This window comes from Dysidea avara, chromosome 3, assembly GCF_963678975.1.
Source record: "Dysidea avara chromosome 3, odDysAvar1.4, whole genome shotgun sequence".
Classification (NCBI taxonomy): Eukaryota; Metazoa; Porifera; class Demospongiae; order Dictyoceratida; family Dysideidae; genus Dysidea; species Dysidea avara.
In genome coordinates, this window is record NC_089274.1 from 26566362 (window position 1) to 26589393 (window position 23032).

Sequence of the window (23032 nt, forward strand, 5' to 3'; positions counted from 1 at the left end):
GTTATTTTTATGGTTTTGGAGAAGGAGACTCAGGAGTCAAAGTATAGGACGAGGTATTTGAACTGCTTGTATACAAGGGCATGGCAGGAAAATCTGCAAAGATATCTCCATTGTTCACTCTCAGTGTAAAGGTGATACTACAGTCATGCACAGGAGAGCGCGCATGTAAAACTCTACCACCTCCCATGTTGCATTACCTCATGTATCGTGCTGTCACTGGTAAAATAGTGTCATTGGTACAGGAACTGGTGAGGTTTTGGCCAACAGAAATACTCAGTTTTGACTTTGAAAAGTTTTTTGATGAACAGAACATCACAGGTGACATCTACTTGAGAAAGTACCACTCCTGGTTCCACAGTTCACGTGATCCATCGCTGAAGCTGACATTGGATGTGGCCATCGCTATAGCAAATGGACTGTATTTGAGGTGTTGTGATTGTGGATCAGAGTTAGCAACAGCTAAACAGTTGCATGTTGATCTATCGATGGTTGGGCTTGGAGAGTACCTTTTTGACGAGGAAGACAAAAAACTAGGTGAGTAGTGTGAGCATGCGTGCGTGCGTGTGTATGTGTGCATGCATGCATGCATGCATAAAGTGTACATGTGTGTACATTCATAATTGTGGATGTGTGTATGCGTCTCTGTGTGTATTGCGTGTGTGTGTATTGCGTGTGTGCGCATGTGTGTGTGCGCATGTGTGTGTGCGCATGTGTGTGTGCGCGCGTGTGTGCGTGTGTGTTATTGAGCACATGGGTGTATGCATCCATCCATCGTTGGGTGTGTGTGTGTGTGTATACGTGGGTGCAATGCATGTACAGTGTGTAATGCATGTACAGTATGTATGCATTTATGTTAATTAACAATAGTTGTGGCATTGTTCTCACTGGTATTAGTACTTTGGTAGTAGTAAAGCTGAAGCCAGTATATGGTTTACTGTCATGGTTGGTGTTAGCTTTACAACTTAACGGCTATGATTTTTATCAGAGTTTGCACCAACTTTGGTATTTATACAATCCCTTTTGTGTGCAAAATTCCAGGTAATCAGATCATGCGATTGCAGTTATGATGCTGTGTTACTTGCCTGGTTGCTAATTGTTACTCAATTTGTTTGCTAATGGCCACTCTATTTAATCACACAATTGATTATGTAACCTTAGTCACATGATTGAATTGGTTACTGTGGAATTCAGAATAAACACACAAAATATGCGAACTTTATCTATCGCGTTTCTCAAAGTACTATTACTTTTAAAAAGTAACTACCCAACACTGCCAGTGTTCCACACCAGTGTGTTGTTATTACTATAAGGAACAAAGAAATAAACAAAGAAAACATGATTTTCACATGTCATTTGTAACTCTTTACAGTGGAGTTGCTCACCAGGTATACATAGTGCAGGCCACTTGCTAATCAAAGGGCATGGCACTCGTTTCCTTCGTGAGTATTCATCCCGTTTTGTATGGGATGAATACTCGCAAAGGAAACAGGCGCCATGCCCTTTAAATAGTGAGTTTTTTAATCACTCGCCATGAGCGAGTGCGACGTTACATTTGAGCGGTATCGTACATTGGCAGGAACAGCTGCAGTGAAGTTGAATGGTGGGCAAAGTAGTTGTGAAAACCCACCGCACTGAAGTGAATGCAGAAGTACATGGACTGGCCAAACAATTTGTGTTGTAAAGTTCAATAAGTAAATAAAAAACATAGTTACTGCCACTGTGTTACAGTTACAAGTAGTACCACTCAAATGCAATGTCATCTCGCACAAGTACGAGTGATTTGAAAACTCACTAATTAAATAGCGTGACATCTGTTTCGCTCATGAGTATTCATCCGAAATGAAACAGGAGAGTGAAATGGGTGCCACGCCTTTTAATTAGTGAGTTACTACTTCGTTACATAATTATATTATAGTAACATGCTACTTGTTTTCTAAATTATCTAACACCCAGACACATGTATTTCAAACATTGTTTGCACTTTGGAGAGGTATGCCTTTAATGGGAGGTACAGATTCTCTACAAATTTCCATTAAACATTCACGGAATAATACGAAATTTTGCTATGAAGGAAAACCTATGATGTCATTAATTATTATCTAAAAGATTGTGGTAAAATGGATCAATCCCTTTTTTAGCCAAAGAATTGCTCATGTGATCTGGTGTGTATGCTATCATCTGGTAGTTACACACTGCAGTATAAAAGTAGAGTCCTGGTGGAGTGCCTGTAACAAGTCTTCAAGTGAGGCTCACTTCCAACTACCTTACCCAGTCCATAGCAAGCAAGACTGAGTCTGCGAGCAAGATGCTTTCTGCAACACTCTGCATGTTACTACAAAGTCTCCGAGCTTTGTACTCTAATAGAACACACACCAGATGGCAAGGTGAAGCACAGATTAACTGCCTGAGAGGTAAATTCACTCACTTATGTATATCAGGCAATTGTAATTCTAATAAAACACACTGTGTAGTAAATTTAGTAGTGCAATTTTTGAAAACGGGTCATCTATATAGGAGCTGGTATAGAACTAAATTTTTTTATCCATTAGGCTGAATGTTGGTGCTAACTATTTGATGTCATTAGTTTCCTTCAATCTGTCTGAAGCTGTGAGTTGTTAGTTGGTAAATTGGATGTGTACGTACACATCATGTGGGAATACCCCTTTTCACAAAACTGGTCACAATATTACACAATTATAGTTAATGACAGCACTGCAACTTGCTAGAAAAAAAGGGTAATGTATTTCAAGTCACTGCTTTTTTAAAGCAATGAATCACAAGTGTTGCTGATTAGTTAAATCTAAACCAAAACAGCCAAGCTGTAAAAAAAGAGTGCGGCCCCCAAGGTGGAAAAAAGATGTGAAATCCAAGGTGGCGGCCAACAAATAGCTGTGATGGTAGGTCAATGGCAAAAATTTTAATTACGACAATTCAGGTGAATTTGTGTTGCCTCCTCCACTAGGATTCGGCACCAAATTTACCTGAATTGTTGTAATTAAAAATTTTGCCATTAACCTACTACCATCACAGCCATTTCTTGGCCGCCACCTTGGATTTCACATATTTTTTTCACCTTGGGGGCCGCACTCTTTTTTTACAGCTTGGCTGTTTTGGTTTAGATATCACTTCGTTTTGTATTGCAAGCCACAAAGCTGGCCATATGGATTTGATGCTTCTTTTTAACTTGTAAGGAATTGTGGAAGAAAGAAGGTAATTGTGTGTATAGCTTTTGTCTGATGAAATATTTGTATATTTAACATTGAATGATGATTATCACATACTGTAGTTAATAAGGTGACTTCTTACATAACTGAACTGTAGCTGAAACTCTCATTGTTTGTAGCTGAACTCTTTTCAGGGTGATTTGTTTCTAGTTGAACTCTCTACAGGATGATTTGTTCTAGCTGAACTCTCTACAGGGTGATTTGTTTGCAGCTCAACTCTCTACATGGTGATTTCTTTGTAGCTGAGCTCTCTACAAGGTGACTTGTTCAAGCTGAACTCTCTACAAGGTGGCTGAATTCTCTACAGGGTGATTTGTTTGCAACTGGACTCTCTACAAGATGATTTGTTTCTAGCTGATCTCTTCATTCTCTACAGGATGATTTGATTGTAGCTGAACTCTCTACAGGATGGTTACTTTGTAGCTGATCTCTCTACAGGGTGACTTGTTTCTAGCTGATCTCTGGATGACTTGTTTCTAGCTGATCTCTCTACATGGTGACTTGTTTCTAGCTGAACTCTCTATATGGTTATCTATTTGTAATTGAACTTTCTACAGGATGGTATCTTTGTAGCTGCTCTCTCTACGGGGTGACTTGTTTCTAGCTGATCTCTCTACAGGGTGAACTTGTTTCTGGCTGAACTCTCTACAGATGATTTGTTTGCAGCTAAACTCTCTACATGGTGGTTTCTTTGTAGCTGAACTCTCTACAAGGTGATTTCTTCTAGCTGATCTCTTTACAGGGTGATCTATTCGTAGCTGAACTTTCTACACAGTGATTTGTTTGCAGCTGAACTCTTTATATGATGGTTTCTTTGTAGCTGAACTCTCTACAAGGTAACTTCTTCTAGCTGATCTCTCCATAGGGTGACTTGTTTGTAGCTGAACTATCTGCAGGGTGATTTGTTTGTAGTTGAACTCTCTACAAGGTGATCCTTCTAGCTGATCTCTCTACAGGATGACTTTTTCTAGCTGAACTCTCTACAGGGTGATCTGTTCATAGCTGCACTCTCCACAGGGTGATATGTTTGCAGCTGAACTTTCTACATGGTGGTTTCTTTGTAACAAAACTCTCTATAAGGTGATGTCTTGTAGCTGATCTCTCTACTGGATCACTAATTGTTTCTAGCTGATCTCTCTATAGAGTTATAACTTTCTCTATAGAGTTATAAGTTATAACATGTTTGTATAGCTGAACTCTTTACAGAGTGATTTTTTTGATTGGTTACTGAACTCTCCAGCTACACGGTGACTTGTTTGTACTACAGAGTGACTTGTTTGTAGTTGAACTCTCTACAGAGTGACTTACTTGTAGCTGAACATTGCATAAAGTGTATTATAACTTGTTTGTAGATGATCTAGATGAACTCTCTACTGGGTAGCTTTTTTGTAGCTGAACCCTTTATGCAGTGACTTGTTTGTAACTGAATTCTCTACAGAGAGACTTGTTGTAGCTGAGCTCTCTACAAGGTGGCTGAATTCTCTTCAGTGTGACTTATAATGTTCTGAATCTCTACAGCAACATATTTGTAGCTGAACTCTCTACAGGGTGACTTGCTTGTAGCTGAATTGTCTATAAGATTAACTGTTTGTAGCTGAACTCCCCACAGAATAACTTGCAATGTCATATAATTCTATAATGGAGTAGGTTACAAACGTAGCTGGATGCTCTATTAGGGTGACTGTTCTATTAGAGTATCTCGATCTCGCATATGCCACACGTAGTTGGCTTTGAATCATAACTCAGTAGTTTGTAGTCCGATTCTTCTGTACTACTGCAAGGACTTTCTATGATAATTATTCCAGCAACACACCGATTTTCAGCTCACTGCTCTAAGCGGTTTGCCTGGTAGGCGTGAAAACTAATAGTTTTTTAATTCATAAAAATCGATTGCGTAATTGTGACACAGGTTGGGTTTTGTGTCATATCTCGATGGCCTTTAACTGGATTCCTTTCAAACCACAAAAAGGCACTCCTACAATAGTTACCCCATCTACATAGCAAATTTCAGCTCATTCCTTCAAGCGGTTTACCCTGTGGGCATGACAGACCTTCGACCTTATTTTATACACATAATCGGTCATAACTCCGTGAATGTTCATCGGATTCCTACCAAACGTGATACTGATATTCGCCTTAATGAGCCCTTTAAGTGTGCCAAAGTTCAGCCCGATTGGAGCATGCATTCGTGTTTTGTGGCGGATTTTGCAAAGTGTGCGAAAAGAAGTAGTAGTAGAAGAAGAAAAAAATGAAGAAAAAACCCCAAACTTTGGCCGCTCGTATCTCGGAAATGGCTGGAGCGATTTTCTTCCAATTTGGAATGTGGACTCCCCTACCTAGCCGGCACGTCTGTAGCAACTTTGGTTTAAATCGGATAAGGAATCACGGAGCTACAAAGGTGTGAAAACCGCGTTTACTTTCTTCCTGTAAATATACTCACGGTGTGGCGCGTCGGCTTCTTGGGCCACACAACACACTACCGTGTGTCTTGATGTATAACACACCACATAATTATTATTGCTAAAATGTATTCTCTTAGAAGTTCATCAAGTTATTTTACTAACTTTGTTTATACGATAGTACTGTATAGTAGGGATCACAAAGGAGTAGGCGTGGCCCATGAAATAATATCACCTAAAAACCAGCGTCAATTTCCTTGACAAGGATGAGGCAGTGTTGGTTAGGCAAAACTAAGCCCAAACAAGCCTTCAGATCAACCTGAAATGCTTGCAACAAGTTGCTATGGAATTTTAAAAGAAATTATTTAAGCGAATTTTCTACTGACTGAGTAGCTGATGCCTTCAGTGTAACTGAATAACGGCTAAGGCTACGGGCTTGATTTTTTCACTGTTCGACATTGCTTTGGCCCGAGAGGTGCCTTTTGGCATACCGCAGTATGTACAATGCATTCTTCATGGACTTACCAGTGTCCTCCTTTGTGTCCCATTCATCTTTGCTGACAGTGAAAAGTTGGCAAAGAAAAGATGAATGCAAAAGCTTGGCGGTAGCACATGATGGCTTCCCTTCGTAATGGAAATTGTCCGTATTTTTCATAGTGGCTATTTTGATTGCAAAGGTGCTTTTCGAACAGTTCTTGATTCATACTGCTGTGTAACGGGTTGAACATAGCTGACAACAAAGCATAATGGATACTTCACTTTTCAGACAGTAATTGATATCTAATCAAAAACAGCCAAGCTGTAAAAAAAAGGTGCGGCCCCCATAAAGGCCATGGTGAAAAAAGATGTGAAATCCAAGGTGGCGGCCAAGAAATGGCTGTGATGGTAGGTTAATGGTTACATTTTAATAACAACAATTCAGGTGAATTTGGTGCCAAGACCAAGCGGCACAAAATTCACCTGAATTGCCGTTATTAAAATGTAACCATTAACCTACCATCACAGCCATTTCTTGGCCGCCACCTTGGATTTCACATCTTTTTTCACCATGGCCTTTATGGGGGCCGCACCTTTTTTTACAGCTTGATTAGATATCACTTCTTTTTGTATTAGTATACTGCAAAGCCGGCCTATGGCTGGCTTTGGGGCTTTTTTAACCCATGTGTTTTTTTCTTTACTACAGGAAGAAGAAAAGAACTTAAAGAAGAATTTTAGTACTTCAATTATTTTTGATTTTATTAGTAATTATACAAATTATATACATATATTTATTACATGCTCATTATTCCCCACAGGATTTTTTTTGCAGCTGATCTCTCTACTGGGTGACTTGAAATGTAGCTGAACTATATACAGGATAGTTTCTTTGTAGCTGAACTCTCTACAAGGTAACCTCTTCTAGCTGGTCTCTCTACAGGATATTTTGTTTCTAGCTGAACTCTCTACAGGTGATTTGTTTGCAGCTAAACTCTCTACATGGTGGTGTCTTTATAGCCGAACTCTCTACATGATGGTTTCTTTGTAGCTGAACTCTCTATAAGGTGACTTCGTCTAGCTGAACTCTCTATAGGGTGATTTTTTTGTAGCTGAACTCTCTGCAGGGTGATTTGTTTGCAGCTGAACTCTCTACATGATGGTTTCTTTGTAGCTGAACTCTCTACAAGGTGACTTCGTCCAGCTGATCTCTCTACGGGGTGATTTGTTTCTAGCTGAACTCTCTACAGGTGAATTGTTTGCAGCTAAACTCTCTACATGGTGGTTTCTTTGTATGTAGCCGAACTCTCTACAAGGTAACTTATTCTCTACAGGGTGATTTGTTGTAGTTGAATTCTCTACAACGTGGTTTGTATGAGGCTGAACTCTCCACATGGCGGTTTCTTTGTAGCCGAACTCTCTACAGAGTGATTTATTTGCAGCTGAACTCTCTACATGATGGTTTCTTTGTAACTGAACACTCTACAAGGTGACTTCTTCTAGCTGATCTTTCTACAGGGTGAATTGTTGTAGCTGAACTATCTACAAGGTAACTTCTTCTAGCTGATCTCTATACAGGGTGATTTGTTTGAAGTTGAATTCTGTACAGGTGGTTTCTTTGTAGCTGAACTCTGTACATGATGGTTTCTTTGTAGCTAAACTCTTTACAAGGTGACTTCTTCTAGCTGAACTCTCTACGGGGTAATTTCTTTGTAGCTGAACTCTCTATATGATGGTTTCTTTGTAACTGAACTCTGTACATGGTAACTTCTTCTAGCTGATCTTTCTACTGGGTGATTTGTTTGCAGCTGAACTCTCTACATGGTGGTTTCTTTGTTGCTGAACTCTCTACAAGGTGAATTCTTCTACCTGATCTCTCTACAGGGTGATTTGTTTGTAACTGAACTCTGTACAAGTGCGTTTTTGTGGGTGATCTCACTGCAGGTTGATTTGTATGTAGCTGAACTCACTAAAGGGTGATTCTGCTTGTAGCTGAACTCCTTGCATTGTATCTAGTTTCTAACTGATCTCTCTACAGGGTGATTTGTTTGTAGCTGATCTCTCTACAAGTTGATTTGTGTGTATCTGATCTCTCTGCAGGTTGATTAATTTGCAGCCGATCTCTCTACAAGGTAATTTGTTTGTAGCTGAACTGTCTATAAAGTGATTTATTTGTAGCTGATCTCTCTGCAGGTTGATTTGTTTTAGCTGAACTCTCTACAGGGTGATTTACTTGTAGCTGAACTCCTTACATTGTGACTAGTTTCTAGCTGATCTCTCTACAGGGTGATTTGTTTGTAGCTGATCTCTCTACAAGTTGATTTGTGTGTAGCTGATCTTTCTACTGGTTGATTTGTTTGTAGCCGATCTCTCTACAGGGTAATTTTTTTGTAGCTGAACTCTGTACAAGGTGCTTTTTTGTAGGTGATCTCACAGCAGGTTGATTTGTTTGTAGCTGAACTCACTAAAGGGTGATTTGCTTGTAGCTGAACTCCTTACATTGTGTCCAGTTTCTAGCTGATCTCTCTACAGAGTGATTTGTTTGTAGCTGAACTCTCTATAAGGTGATTTATTTGTAGCTGAACTCCTTACATTGTGTGTAGTTTCTAGCTGATCTCTCTACAGGGTGATTTGTTTGTAAATGATCTCTCTACAAGTTGATTTGTGTGTAGTTGATCTCTCTGCAGGTTGATTTGTTTGTAGCCGATCTCTCTATAGGGTAATTTGTTTGTAGCTGAACTCTCTATAAGGTGATTTGTTTGTAGTTGATCTCTCTGCAGGTTGATTTGTTTTAGTTGAACTCTCTACAGGCTGATTTGTTTGTAGCCGATCTCTCTACAGGGTAGAGCTGGGCGGTACACAAATTTTTAAGTCGGTACGGTATTTTATAAAATATCACGGTATAAATAGCTATCTCGGTATTTTGTCAACACATAGTCACATACAAACATCCTCATACAAGTATAGTAATAAGTCATGTTTAGTTATCTCAAGTGTAACAACAAACAGTATACTAGGATCAATTATATGTAATTGCTTTTACTGTAGACTGACTGTCACTTCTTCTATAAGTTTTTAGCTAAAAATGTCAGCATGTTGACCTTAGCTGGTTTTAGACATGTACGTTTATGTGTAACAATATTCCCAGATGTGCTAAATGTGCGTTCTGAAGCACTGCTTGATGCACATATACACAGGAACTTCTTAGCCATCAATGCTAAAACTGGAAACATCTGTTGATTACCCTTCCACCAAAGAAGTGGACTGTCATCAATGTCAAGCTGAGGGGTTTGGAGATACTTCTCCAGTTCACGGGAAATCCTTTCCTTTGGGCTTAGACTAGAATCTTCATTTCCTGAGGACACTAAATCTTTCGGTCTGCTTTTATTTAACAACTCAGATAACTTCCTTCGCTTAGCAGGAGGATCATTTTCACTTGTTTGATCAATGTCAGTGACTTCACCAGAATCTTCTTGTGACTGTGGCTTCAGCAAGGCACAAACTTCCTCTTCATTTAGTGCTTCATCCGTTATCCTCTCTTTCACACTTGCCACGTTACTTGCACTCATGTAATCAGCTTTGAAACGAGGATCCAGCGTTGTAGCCACGTCTAGTAGCATATTGATTTCATCGTTGTCACAGTACTTTTCTGTGAGGGATGACTTGATTCTTTCCTTGATATCTTTTGTTAGTGTAGTATCATTATTCTTTACAGCCAAAGCTTCAGTGTTAAGGTGATGTAAGAGTGGTTTAATGTATGACACTGTGACGTAGTCTTCCCCAGAGACGCTGTCTGTTAGGTCTGCAAGTGGAGTAAGAGCTTTGTTTACCGACTCCAAAACTTCAATATCTTGCCATGTGGCAATCAGGTGAGCAGTTTTACGGTCGTTGCTGAGAACTTGACGTACTGCCTTTTCTTGTTCCAAAACCCGCCCAACCATTGCTTGCATTGATCCCCATCTTGTTGCACAGGACTAGTGGAACAAGTACTAACATTACCACATACACCTATTACACTGTTAAGCACAATGGATTTGTAAACCAGGCATGTTACACATGTAATCAAATACCAGTGTATGTATCCTTTTACAAGTAAAACCAACCACTCCCAAAAGTCCTAATGAAACCACACCACATTGTCACATGACTCACATGCTTGGTTTACAAAACGTCATAACATATGTGTAGACTATATTTGTGCGTCATAGTATTGTTAACATGTAATAATGTACCTATTTACAATTGTAATCAATTTATTTTATTAAATGTATGCACTGTATATATTACCGTAATCAGTGAATGCTGCGGAAGCTCCATCTCTGATTGCACTCTAGATAGCTCACTTTTCTTCTTCCAACTATAGGAAAAAGCGGACACTATTTTCTTACACACACCCACAGCTCGACTCAGTCTTGGATCATCCTTTAAAGCATTGGTTACTGAAAGATGCAAATTGTGTCCAAAACAAGCCAATCTGGTCATCTCTAGCCTTTCAGCAGCACTAATAATATTACTTCCGCTATCTGTAGTCAGACAAACTTGGTGTGCTTCTGGAAGGCCCCAAGCCTCCAGTGTTACTTGGATAGCCTCAGCTATGTTCTCACCAGTATGTTGTTCTGGCATAAACATGGTTTGTAAACAACGACTGCGCAGCTCCCAGTTTCGATTGATGAAGTGAACAGTGTAACTAATGTATGGCTCATTTGTAGCACTTGACCATAAATCTGTGGTAGCAGCAAAGTATCCTGCCTCTTTCACCTCTTCTAATTCCTTGTTTACTGCTTCCCTTGTCTTGGCATACAGTGCTGGCAGTGCAGTTTGGGAGAAATATTTTCGGCTAGGCAACTCGTACTTCGAATCAAACCGCTCCGAATCCTTCCTTCTCTACCGTATGAATCGGCATCATGTCTTTTGCAATGCAGTACGACACACTGTCGGTTAATTCTTGCCATCTTTTACTACCACGACCATATATCGCTGCCGACTGGTCAACAACTTTCAGTTTTGCCTGTCCTTGAGATCTTTTCGAACTTTTATCCTTCGCCTTTTTCTTCTCCTGCGCTTCTATCAGCTCTGCATACTGCTTCGGGTGGTGCCTCTTGAGATGCGTTAACAGATTAGAGGTGTTCCCGCCTTTTGCTAATACTGGCTTCTTCGTACATCCGCTCGTGACACGACAAATGGCCTTTTCAGAATTAATCGGCTTCCCATCTTCACCCGCTTCAAACCCAAAATAATTCCACACTAATGACGTCGAGTTTTCCTTCGAAACCAGTTCACACATTCTGAAAACAAGGGCGAGAACAATGGCGCATAATCACTCACGTGTCGAAACGTACACCGGTATTTTACGGTATACCGGTTTCTCGGTATTAAAATTATAGCTCGATATCGATACCGGTACAAGTAAAATACCGTATTATCGATTAAATACCGGTATACCGCCCAGCTCTACTACAGGGTTATTTTTTTTGTAGCTGAACTCTCTACAAGTTGATTTGTGTGTAGCTGATCTCTCTGCAGGTTGATTTGTTTGTAGCCGATCTCTCTACAGGGCAATTTGTTTGTAGGTGATCTCTCTACAGGGTGATTTTTTTGTAGCTGACCTCTCTTCAGGGTGATCTGTTTCTAGCTGATCTCTCTACAGGGTGATTTGTTTGTAGCTGACCTCTCTTCAGGGTGATTTGTTTCTAGCTGATTGCTCTACAGGTTGATTTGTTTGTAGATGAACTCTCTACAGGGTAATTTGCTTGTAGCTGAACTCCTTACTTTGTGTCTAGTTTGTAGCTGATCTCTCTACAGGGTGATTTGTTTGTAGCTGAACTCCTTACATTGTGTAGTTTGTAGCTGATCTCTCTACAGGGTGATTTGTTTGTAGTTGATCTCTGTAAAAGTTGATTTGTGTGTATATAGCTGATCTCTCTGCAGGTTGATTTGTTTGTAGCCGATCTCTCTACAGGTAATCTGTTTGTAGCTGAACTCTCTATAAGGTAATTTGTTTGTAGCTGATCTCTCTGCAGGTTGATTTGTTTTAGCTGAACTCTCTACAGGGTGATTGCTTGTAGCTGAACTCCTTACATTGTGTCTAGTTTCTAGCTGATGTCTCTACAGGGTGATTTTTTGTAGCTGAACTCTCTTCAGGGTGATTTGTTTCTAGCTGATCTCTCTACAGGTAGATTTGTGTTGATTTGTTCATTGCTGATCGCTCTAAAGGTAATTGATTTGTTGCAGTTGAACACCCTGCAAAGTGTTTTGTTTGTAACTGATCACTCTAAAGGGTAATTTGTTTGTAGCTGAACTCTCTCCACAGTGACTTGTGTGTAGCTGAATTCTGTGTAACTGAATTCTCTAGAGAGTGACTTAATTGTAGCTGAATTCTCTACACAGTGCATGACTTGTTTATAGCTGAACTTTCTTCAGTGTGACTTGTAATGTTCTGAATCTCTATAGTGGTATATTTGCTTAACTCTCCACATGGTGACTGTCTTCTTGCTGAACTGTCTATAAGATTAACTGTTTGCAGCTGAACTCCCTACAGAATAACTTGTGATGTAATAAAATTCTATAATGGAGTAAATAAATTAGCCGAATGCTCTATTAGGGTGACTGTTCTATTAGAGTATCTCGATCTCGCATTTGCTACACGGAGTTGGCTTTCGAATCATAACTCAGTGGTTCGTAATCCGATTCTACTGTACTACTGCAAGGACTTTCTATGAAGATTATTCCAGCTATATACCGATTTTCAGCTCATTGCTCTAAGCGGTTTGCCTAGTAGGCGTGAAAACTAATACTTTTTTATTCATAAAAATCGATCGCGTAATTGTGACACAGGTTGGGTTTTGTGTCATATCTCCATGGTCTTTATCTCGATTCCTTTCAAACCACCAAAAGGCACTCCTACGATGGTTACTCCATCTACATAGCAATTGTCAACTCATTCCATGAAGCGGTTTACCCTGTAGGCGTGACAACAAATCGATCTTGTTTTACGCGAATAATCGGTCATAACTCCTGAACCATTCATCGGATTTGTACCAAATTTGATGCTAGGATTCGCCTTTGGACTCCCTTTCTGTGTGCCAAATTTCAAGGCGATCGGAGCACGCGTTTGCTTATTATAGCAATTTTTGCAAGTGTGCGAAAAGACGAAGAAGAAAAAAAACGAAACTTTGGCAGCTCGTATCTCGGAAATGGCTGGAGCGATTTCCTTCAAATTTGGAATGTAGACTCCCTTGGCTGGCGGGCAACTGTGTAGCAAATTTGGTTCCAATCAGATAAGTGATCACCGAGATACAAAGGTGTGAAAATGACGTTTTCGTTCTTCCTGTCAATATACTCACGGTGTGGCGCGCCGGCTTCTTGGGCCGCACGACACACTACCGTGTGTCTTGATAATTGGGGCGCTTGGCACCATTTCTTTTGGTATGTGTGGATTGCAAAGGTGCTTTTTGATTCAAAATGCTGTGTAACGGGTTGAACATAGCTGACAACGGATACTCTACTTTTCAGATGATAACTGATGTAGCTGGGGTGCGTGGCACCATTTCGGATGCAGTATGCGTGGGTTCACCAGTCATAATAATTATTTACAAAAAAAGTTAACAAACAAGCAGCGCACAAAAAATTTTTTGGAATTTTCAACTAGATTTAAAAAGCACTGAAACAAGCTGGAGTAGTCCATGATATTAAATCACAGTAAAGCAATAAGAAGTGTTATATCCCTACTGTGCATTTCCAGTGTGGTATCTTGAGCACTGTAGGGATATAACACTTCTTATTGTTTTACTGTGATTTAATATCATGGACTACTCCAGCTTGTTTCAGTACTTTTTAAACCAGGCGCACGCCCACAGCGGGCATGCGCCTGGTTTACTGTAATTGTTTCCGTAAAAGTGTGTGTGTGTACCTATCTATCTACCTATGTACCTATGTACCTATCTACCTATGTTTGTCCGTACGCACCCACGTGAGCAAAATCGTTTAATAACGGTAAAAGCAGCTTTTACGTAAGAAGTAAAAGTGAAATGAAGTCTGTATTAAACTTCTGCACAGGTGAACTTTGCTCTGAGGTGGTTTCTTTTCGGCGGACTGAAATACGGGTGTGGTGACTTTCCTCAGACTACCTTCCCCTTAAGGTTTTCAGGCATTTAGCAACTGAAAAACAACGGTGCAGGCCTCGTACACTGCCAGGAATAGCCTATCGCTTCGAGTTGAAAGGGGGCGTATCCCTTACGTACGCGAACGAAAATGAAGAGCAGCTTTGAGGCTTTGTCGAGAGAATTTGTGGGAAAAAACACGTTAGTCACACTATAAAACAGTTTAGAAGATAGTTTTGTGCGTAATATGTTGGTTAAAGCGGTTTATTTAACAAACGCTTCCTTAGCAGTGCATAGCAACGTAATTGAACGAATTACGAATATTTCATGAATTACGAAATACGAGAAATAGCTAATTATATTATCAAACTACCCTATTGTAAAGTAGTAATACATAGTTGGTTAATTCATAGTAGTATATACTGTCTATAGTTATTCCAGATGAGTTAGCTAGCTGCTTGGCGCCTGGTTTTTAGAAGTAGCATAACATCAACTTGTTATCGTAGTGCTATGGTCCCTACTCTAGTAGAAAATTCCAAAAATTTTTGTGTACTTGTGATAATAGTAGCACATAGCTATAGCTTTATGTGGTTTGCTTAACACATCATGCGAAAAAACACAAAGAATGTCATGAAGGAAAGCATGCTACCAGTTTGGATAATGATGAAGTGAACAAGAGAAACAGCTAGTGCAGAGGTGGATCTAGGGAGGGCTCAAAGGGTTCCATGGAACCCCCATTTCGCAGACGCCTATCTGAGTCTTACACTCCTCTGTGGAAGATCGGCTATGCCAAACAGAGGAGTTTAATCAAAAATCAAAACCAGTCTAACTGCTGACAGAAAACTAAACTCACTTATCAATCAAAGAAACACTTATTATTAGATATTATATGACAAAACACTTACTTCTACCTTTGTTTACAGCGATAATAACAAAACACTTGTCTCTGATAATATTGGACAGCTCACTTAGCACTGCAATGTCTGCAACATGTGTCCACAGGTGTACACGTTATGCAATACTATATTGCATAATGTTGCCACGCCCCTGGATTGAAGCCCTACTATCGATGAAGAACCTTTACTGGTACAGAAGGATAAACAGCGCATGCATTGTATGTTTATCAATATGCCAAAGGTTTCTTTGTAAGTGAATTTGATAAACTTGTCTAGGCTTCAATGTATAGTATCGGTATCGGCAAATAATTTCAGTACAAATACTCGTATCGGAAATATTGGTAAAAAGTGGTATTGGTCTATCTCTATTTTTTATTAGCTAATCTCGATTGCATAATTGTTACATACTGTTGGTTTTTTCTTTTTATCTTCCTGGTTTTTAGCTCGATTTCTTTCAAACCACAAAGGGTTTGAGGTTCAATAGTTAACCTATTTACCCACCAATTTTCAGCTTCTTTCCATAAACGGTTTACCCTGTAGGCGTGACAACATATTGGTGTTATTTATCGTGAATAATCACTAATAACTCTTTGCCTGTTCATCATATTCCAGCCAAAGTTGGTACAGAGATGTGCCTTTATACCTCCCTTCTGTGTGCCAAATGTCAAGGCAATTGGATTAGGTGTTCGAGTTTTATAGCAGTTTTTGTAAGTGTACGAAAAGAGGAAGAAACTAAGCCAACTTTTGAAATCGCATATCTCGGGAACGCTTGAAGCGATTTCGCTCAAATTTGGAATGTGGAGTACTGAAGTTGGAGGGCGTGTCTACAGCAAAAATTGTCAAAAGCAATACAGAGCTACGTAGGTACGAAAATTGCGTTTTTGTTCTTCCTGTCAATATACTCACGGGTGTTGCGCGCCGGCTTCTTGGGCCGCACGACACACTACCGTCTGTCTTGATAATCACTACCCAGTTGTAGCCCGGTCTACATTTCGTATGTAGCCCGGCTAACTGGACTACACACGAAATGTAGCCCGGGCGGCTCCTTTGATCTGAGGTGTGAAAGTGTTACATATACAGTGAAACAGTAAGAAGTATGATATCTTGATAGATGAGAACTGTGTAAATGTTCAAAAATTCCAGTCTTATTACCACAAGTTCAACCGAACTGTGATATGTCACTCTTCACTATGATAAAACACCTCTAGAAAGTTGGAATTTACTGCATCAGTGTATATGTGGTGTTTGTAAGAACCTATGACATTTAGTACAACACACCATAGAAGGAAGCATGCATGTCAAACAGCAAAATCTTGTCTTTGTTGGTGTGTAGTGATTTGATTACTCCTTGATCAAATTCAAATGCATCAATAAAATATCAGTTTGTGTGCCATTGTATAATCTTGGAGAAAACAGTTGGTTTTACCTATTTTTATTGGCAAATTTCCTTGTAGTTTACTATATCCTTGTAGTTTACTATATCCTTGTAGTTTACTATATCCTTGTAGTTTACTGTATGGTAACAGTCAAGACCTGTTGTGTTGGCTGTCATTTAGCATGGTAAATATCATTTCAAATTGTCATTTTGTCCTGTAAAAGATTACTGGATTACTGATGGCATGGTTTACTGTAGAATGACATAGTAGTAGGAGTAGGAGCAGGAGCAGCAGCAGCAGTAGCAGCAGCACAGTTTGAGATACGCATCCATACAAACTCCTTTATCAGAGTGCACATGATCATAGAACCAGCCAGCATAGGAGCTTACCAGTAAAATGAGTGTATCCATTGACTGGACTGGACTACCTTACTGGACTAGCTTAGTTCTAATTCTAATACCACTTTCAATTGCCATAAGTGATTAGCTACACGACCATCACCTTATACACACTCTCAGGCTATATATTTTCTTACATAGTAGAAGTGCTTGTACCTAATTGCAGAGTCTAGTTTTATTGGTCTTTTCACAGCAAGAGTTAAAAAATATTATGAACTATAAAGACAGGATAGCCCAGTTGCATGTAAGGGAAAGTATTTTAATTGATCTTTTACAGGTTTTTGCAATTGAATTCGTCGCCTTTGCAATTGAATTCGTCGGTTTTGCAATTGAATTCATCAGTTTTGCAATAAAATTCGTCGCGTTTGCATTACAATTCATCATAAACAAAACGGCTCCGAGAAACCAACCGTTCATTAAGAGATGAATTATTTACGCCATGGAGAATTACACTTGAGACACTAGAAGGTAATTACACCATGAAGTAGTACACTTGAGACACTAGAAGATAATTGGAGCTGGTAGCTTGCTTGTGGTTGCTGGATAGGCTGTAGAGGAAGAATTATTGCCTTATATAGAGTTGTTTACTACTGTTGTACTTGAACAAGTTCTTGTAGCAGCTGCTACACCATGTTTTTGTGTTTTCTCCAGCTGCCATTCTTGTTAAACGAATTTAACTGCAAAAGCGATGAATTCTACTGCAAAAGCGACAAATTCTATTGCAAAACTGACGAATTCAATTGCAAACGGGACAAATTCAATTGCAAACGAGACCAATTCAATTGCAAAAGTAACGAACTCAACTGCAAATGGACGAATTCAATTGCAAAGTCGCCGAATTCAATTGCAAAAACCTGTAATTACATTTGTGCAATCACTGGATGCTGTGGTTAGGCATAAAAATGTACAGAAACCATTGGGAAACAGACAACCACGGACGCAAAATCTACTGTGTCAAGTAGAATCTAAAGGAGGTATCCAAGTTTTTAAGCAGCACTGGAAACTACATTGATTTCTACGTCCTGTGATGTTTGTCTGCTGTAAATGTGCTAAGCCAATGGCAAGTTATGAGCTATAGAATTAGTGATGAAAATATGTTTTCAGAGACGAAATACACAGGCAGCTGCTTGTTTTCCTTGTTTACCACTGGCCTTTAGGCTGCCAGAATTGATGCGCGTTTCTTCAATGTGAAAGGGGTCATGTCTGTCTTGTACGTGTACAAATAATGAAGAACAGACTAAAGGCATTGTACAGAGAATTCTTATAAGAAAACATGTGATAGATTAATAGATTAATTATAAAAACACTTGAGAAGATGGTTCTATGCATTGTTTGCAGTTTGTTTGGGTAGCACTTCCTTAGCAACAATACACACGGTAAGTAATAATTTAATAAATTACCAACTGCATGGAATTACTATTACAGTGGAACCTCTCTTATCCGGGCAGTCTGGTACATACTACTGTCTGTATCTCAGAAATATCCATAGCTAAGAATAACATGCTAATGTGGTAAAGTAACTGACTTAAATACAAGTAGTGTTATTGTTACTATCAGTTAGTGCTATGCAGTTTAGTGGGCAGAGGGGGAAGTCACTACAGAACATTCATGGTCACTTCCCTGGGCTGTAAATATCTATTATCACCTAGCAACCAAGTGGTAGTTATTATTATTATTAGTAGAATAAACAAGCCACCAAACATGTAAACAGCAACCTTTAGGCTCCTGCTTTCATTTAAACCAAACTTCATTATGGCCAATAAACTACAAGCCACATGACCAATTTGGGCTGTCCAGACAATGGAGGTGCCTAGATAATAGAGACCTGGATAATAGAGACCCGGATAATAGAGGTCCGGATAAGGGAGGCTCCACTGTATCATAAAATAGGGAAACTTTGACGAAAGAAAAAGTTGATGAATTTGACACAGCAGTTAAATTTGTTGACTTCTTGTTAAGCTTGGTGAGCACCTTTAAAACTGACTGTTTAAATATATGAGTTTGTCAACTTCAAATGTGGATTTTTCATCAACTTTTCCTTCCATCAAAATTTCCTGTCATACAGTAAAAAAATTAATTACTGGTATAACTATTTGGCAGAGTCTTTACATCTACTGATCCTAGCTACCATATGTTTCACCATATTTGCATTTTCCATGCTGTAGGGATATAACACTTCTTGTTGTTTTACTGTGATTTAATATTGTGCACTACTCCAGCTTGTTTCAGTACTTTTTATCGAGTGTGTACAGTTGTATGTACACATTTCAGTACATGAATGTATATCTCACTTATTTGTGTTACATATTGTAGACATGGAGTACTTGCAATTGCTTATAAATCTTTGTAATGGTAAACCACCAGTGGAACAGTCGGCTGTCACTGATAAACAAGTGTTCTCACCAGATACAAAGGTGTTGGTAGACGTGAATAAATATTGTGACCAGTTGTTTTCATGTCTTAACACTCATCCTTGTGCGGTGATGCCGAGGCATGTTGAATATTTGAGTGCTGATTCCAGCGTTGTGATCAACTCTTTGTGTGCTATGGGAAATATCAGATCTCTGCACTGCGTAATCAAAGACTTAAAATCTGTGTTGGAATTTGAGGAGTTGCTAACAGTGTTACAAGAACAACATGTTGTCTTGAATGAAATTGTAGTTTTTAATCATATAACTGGTGGCCCAACTTACCATGGAACATTAGGAGCTCAGTGTCGAAGGTTGAAGTTTGTGGTTAGCCATTTTACAAGTCTTTTCAACTGTGCATACCATTCAACTAGAAAACTACAATCACTACATGTAAATTCAATAAAACATAGCCATAGGTTGAAATTTTGCAAAGAATTATCGGACATCATAAAATACAACAGCGAGTCCTTGGTGGATTTGTGCTTGTTGGAGGTCACTGTATTGAAGAACATGTCCCTGTTGTGTGAGACACTCCAGAGCTGCCGACAATTAGTTGTACTACAGTTATTCATTACTAGTGAAGAAGATTATCGTAGTTTATTAGTTAGTGAAGAAAACTTTTTAAGTCATTCAGGTTTGCACAAATTGTTTGCTAGCTTAGAGGGTTTGCCAAACATAGAATTTCTCAAAATAAGTAGCCCATTCATGGACGTGTTTGGAGAAGACGTGCTCGCACTTCATAATTTACTTCACCAACATCTGCCACAGTTGAGAAGATGCCATCTGATATTTTCTGTCTTTGTTGTGCATTATTCCCTACTGAAGGACAGCACCTATGGACCAATACTAGACTTACTACATACACTACTGCCAGACAAGAAAACTGCTATTGCTTCAGACACTGTTGCTTTTAAATGGAGCATTTTGCAAACTTGGATGTCTGCTGTTCATTGTGATGTGGATATTGTACTTTAATAATAGTTTGTATACACACATATTAAATGTAATCACTGTATTTTTTTCTTTTTGATCTTTTTTGTTTCAACATCACTACATAATGGTATTGCTGAAGTGCAAGTGTACAAGCATTTTTTCTGCATAGACACAAAAATTGGGGATACATGGGAATGGGGTTCAGTTGGTGCATCCTATTAATTCTTTGTATCTGTAAAATGACTAGAAAAAAATCATTTATTGTAATAGAACAGTCGGTGCATGGGTAATCAGAGTTCATTTCAAGAGGGTAATTTTCACAATGGGTGGCATGGCTCCAGATACTTTATAAAGAACACGTTGAGTGTAGTAAATACTGCTTGGTGTCCGTGTGGGTTGTGTCCCTGACTATATATTATTAGTGCATGTTAGTTAAGCAGCTATATATAGCCTACCCATACATTCACATTGTGAAGTGACCTTTCACACAAAATTGCTTGCAATTTGTAATAACAAAAATGTTGTAACCAAAAATACATTGCAAGAATAGATACCTGGATAGAATAGTATATTGCTGTTTGTTGTGCAGTAATGTACTATTCTATCCAGGTAGCATATGTATTTGTGATTGTGAGATGATAATGTTACCTAGTGCATTTGTATGTGTACATTAATTCTGCATGTGAATATCAGATGTATTGTACCTAGGTATGGGATATCTGCAGCCATTTATAAATCTTTGTCACGGTAAACCACCAGTGGAATTATTGGGTGATGTTGATAAACCAAATGACACAAAGGTATTGATAGAACTGAATAAATATTGTGAGCAACTATTCTTGTGTCTCGACACTCATCCTTGTGCTGTGATGCCAAGACATGTTGACTATACAAGTGATGTTTCCATTGTTACAATCAGTTCATTGTGTGCCTTGGGGCTTATCAGGTCACTTCACTGTGTTGTCGGTGATTTGAAATCTGTGTTGGGATTTAATGAATTACTAACAGTGTTGAAAAAGAGTTCTACTAAATTGGATGAAGTTGTAATTGTTTGCCATGCAACTGATGACTTGTTGCCTAGCGACATACCATTGGTCGCATCATGTCGAAGGTTAAAGTTTATAGTTAGTCAATTTACAAGTGTCTTCAAGAGTGCATATCATCCCTCTAGAAAATTACAGTCATTTCATGTAAAATATTTAGAATGTGATCATAAGTTAAAGTTTACCAATGATTTGTCTGATATTATAATTTATAATAGCAATTCATTGTTAGATTTGTGCTTATCTGGTGTGACAGTTTTAAAGGAGAACTCTTTGTTGCAGGAAACATTGACATGCTGTCAAACACTAGTAGTGTTAGAATTATGCAATACAAATAATGGATCTTTTAGTTCAGCAAAAGCACACGAGTTATTCTACAGCCTAGAGTGCTTACTGAAACTAGAGTTTCTTATAATAAGTGACTCCATTAATGTGTTTGGAGAAGACATGTATGTACTATACAATTTACTGGTCTGTTATCTGCCAAAGTTAAAGCACTGCCATCTTTCATTTCATCGACTTGTTGTGTACTTTTCTCTGTTAGATGACAAGAAGTATGAATCAATACGAGAGTTGTTAAACACATTACTGTCTGATAAGGAACCTACTAGTGACTGTCACACTGTGGCATTTCGATGGAGAAATAACCAAAAAATACAAACCTGGCTATCACACCTACGTTATGATGTAGTGTTTAAATTATAATCTTGACATAACAACTCAAAGTGATGCTGCTGTTATAAGATTACATGTTATTTTTAATTTCTTTGATTGTTTGGTTTAAAGCAATCATTTGTGTGAGAATATATGTGTATGTGTATACTTGTATATCATATAATATGTGTCTAAAGTAAGTCAGTGATCATAATAGGTGTTTGGTAGTGTCATACAGGTAGACGTACGTACAGTCAACTCGCTGTCAAATCCTAATACTATCCTATGTTGGTAACTCATCATTTGTATGTGTACATTGAAAGCTTACCATTATGATACTTGTACACAACTGGTACTTTCCCTTGTGATTTATGGATGTAAATGTGCAGAACAATACACTCTTTTGATAGTTCCTCTACAGGCTGTTAGCTGTATTAGAGGTCCCTGCGTGGTCTCGCTACATCTAATACAGTTACATCATCATATACACTGTGGATTGGAAATTTGAAAGTTAAAGTTCCCAATGTTACTGAGATGTAGAAAACACTTTTGTTTCTTATGCATGTAATATCAACGTCATACCCCACTGTGGGTCTCCATACAAAACTTTCTGCCACATATAAAGTTAAGTAGGTATGACATTGTTGCACCTTAACACCCATGATGCATTGCTTTGTTATACTGCTGCTGCCGCCGAGGGTAGAGATACATATCAGGCAAAAGCCAGAATTCCATGTGTTACAGATTTTGTTTTTTAACTTTTAAGCTATAATGAAACAATTTATATGGCTCAGCAGCTAGTACATTCTGGTTACATTAGTTACAATGAACAGACAAATTCTAGAGATATCACAGAGAATTGTGGTTATGCGAGTTTATTGTTTAAACTAGTGCTATTGAATCGTTTATGGAATAATTATGGAGTTTAGTAAATGCCTAGATAGGTAAGCTTGTTTTTAGAGAGGTTACTTTGTGCAGAGTCGTAACTTTGTGGGTGTGGTCTGTATTTATTTATTTTTGTCAATGACTGTATTCAGGTACATGCAGAAACGATCAGTAAATAAACTATAGCACTAGTTCTCACCCTAGCCAACGGTTTTCAACTCGTAGGATAGCAAGGAATAC

General features: G+C 38.7%; 2 protein-coding genes across 3 annotated transcripts; one reads left to right on the plus strand and one right to left on the minus strand.

Annotated features, from left to right (window-relative positions):
* The first annotated feature begins 6 nt into the window (after nt 1–6).
* Nucleotides 7–22038, plus strand: LOC136250514 (uncharacterized). Of its 2 annotated transcripts, XM_066042731.1 has the most exons (3): nt 7–53; nt 125–534; nt 19180–20340. In XM_066042731.1, exons 1-3 carry the CDS (start codon nt 10–12, stop codon nt 20250–20252), a joined length of 1527 nt encoding a protein of 508 aa, XP_065898803.1. In that variant the 5' UTR covers nt 7–9; the 3' UTR covers nt 20253–20340. The 2 variants fall into 2 exon arrangements, with proteins under 2 accessions (XP_065898803.1, XP_065898805.1); XM_066042733.1 differs by lacking the exon at nt 19180–20340 and adding an exon at nt 20915–22038 and having other exon boundaries at nt 7–530.
* Nucleotides 8947–11544, minus strand: LOC136250524 (E3 SUMO-protein ligase ZBED1-like). Its single transcript, XM_066042743.1, has 2 exons — nt 10385–11544; nt 8947–10071 (listed from the first exon to the last, which is right to left on the minus strand). The coding sequence occupies exons 1-2, from the start codon at nt 10724–10726 to the stop codon at nt 9163–9165; spliced, it is 1251 nt and encodes a 416-aa protein (XP_065898815.1). The 5' UTR covers nt 10727–11544; the 3' UTR covers nt 8947–9162.
* Nucleotides 22039–23032: the final 994 nt, after the last annotated feature.

Bases quoted from the DNA above. Each gene is read 5' to 3' on its own strand.
- LOC136250514 (XM_066042731.1), top strand. From the start codon at position 10: ATGGTTTTGGAGAAGGAGACTCAGGAGTCAAAGTATAGGACGAG. The intron at 54-124 runs GTATTTGAACTG...GTTCACTCTCAG, and splicing joins GAGTCAAAGTATAGGACGAG to TGTAAAGGTGATACTACAGT. The intron at 535-19,179 runs GTGAGTAGTGTG...TACATATTGTAG, and splicing joins CGAGGAAGACAAAAAACTAG to ACATGGAGTACTTGCAATTG.
- LOC136250524 (XM_066042743.1), bottom strand. From the start codon at position 10,726: ATGTTTATGCCAGAACAACATACTGGTGAGAACATAGCTGAGGCTATC. The intron at 10,072-10,384 runs GTAATATATACA...TTGTTCCACTAG, and splicing joins CGCAGCATTCACTGATTACG to TCCTGTGCAACAAGATGGGG.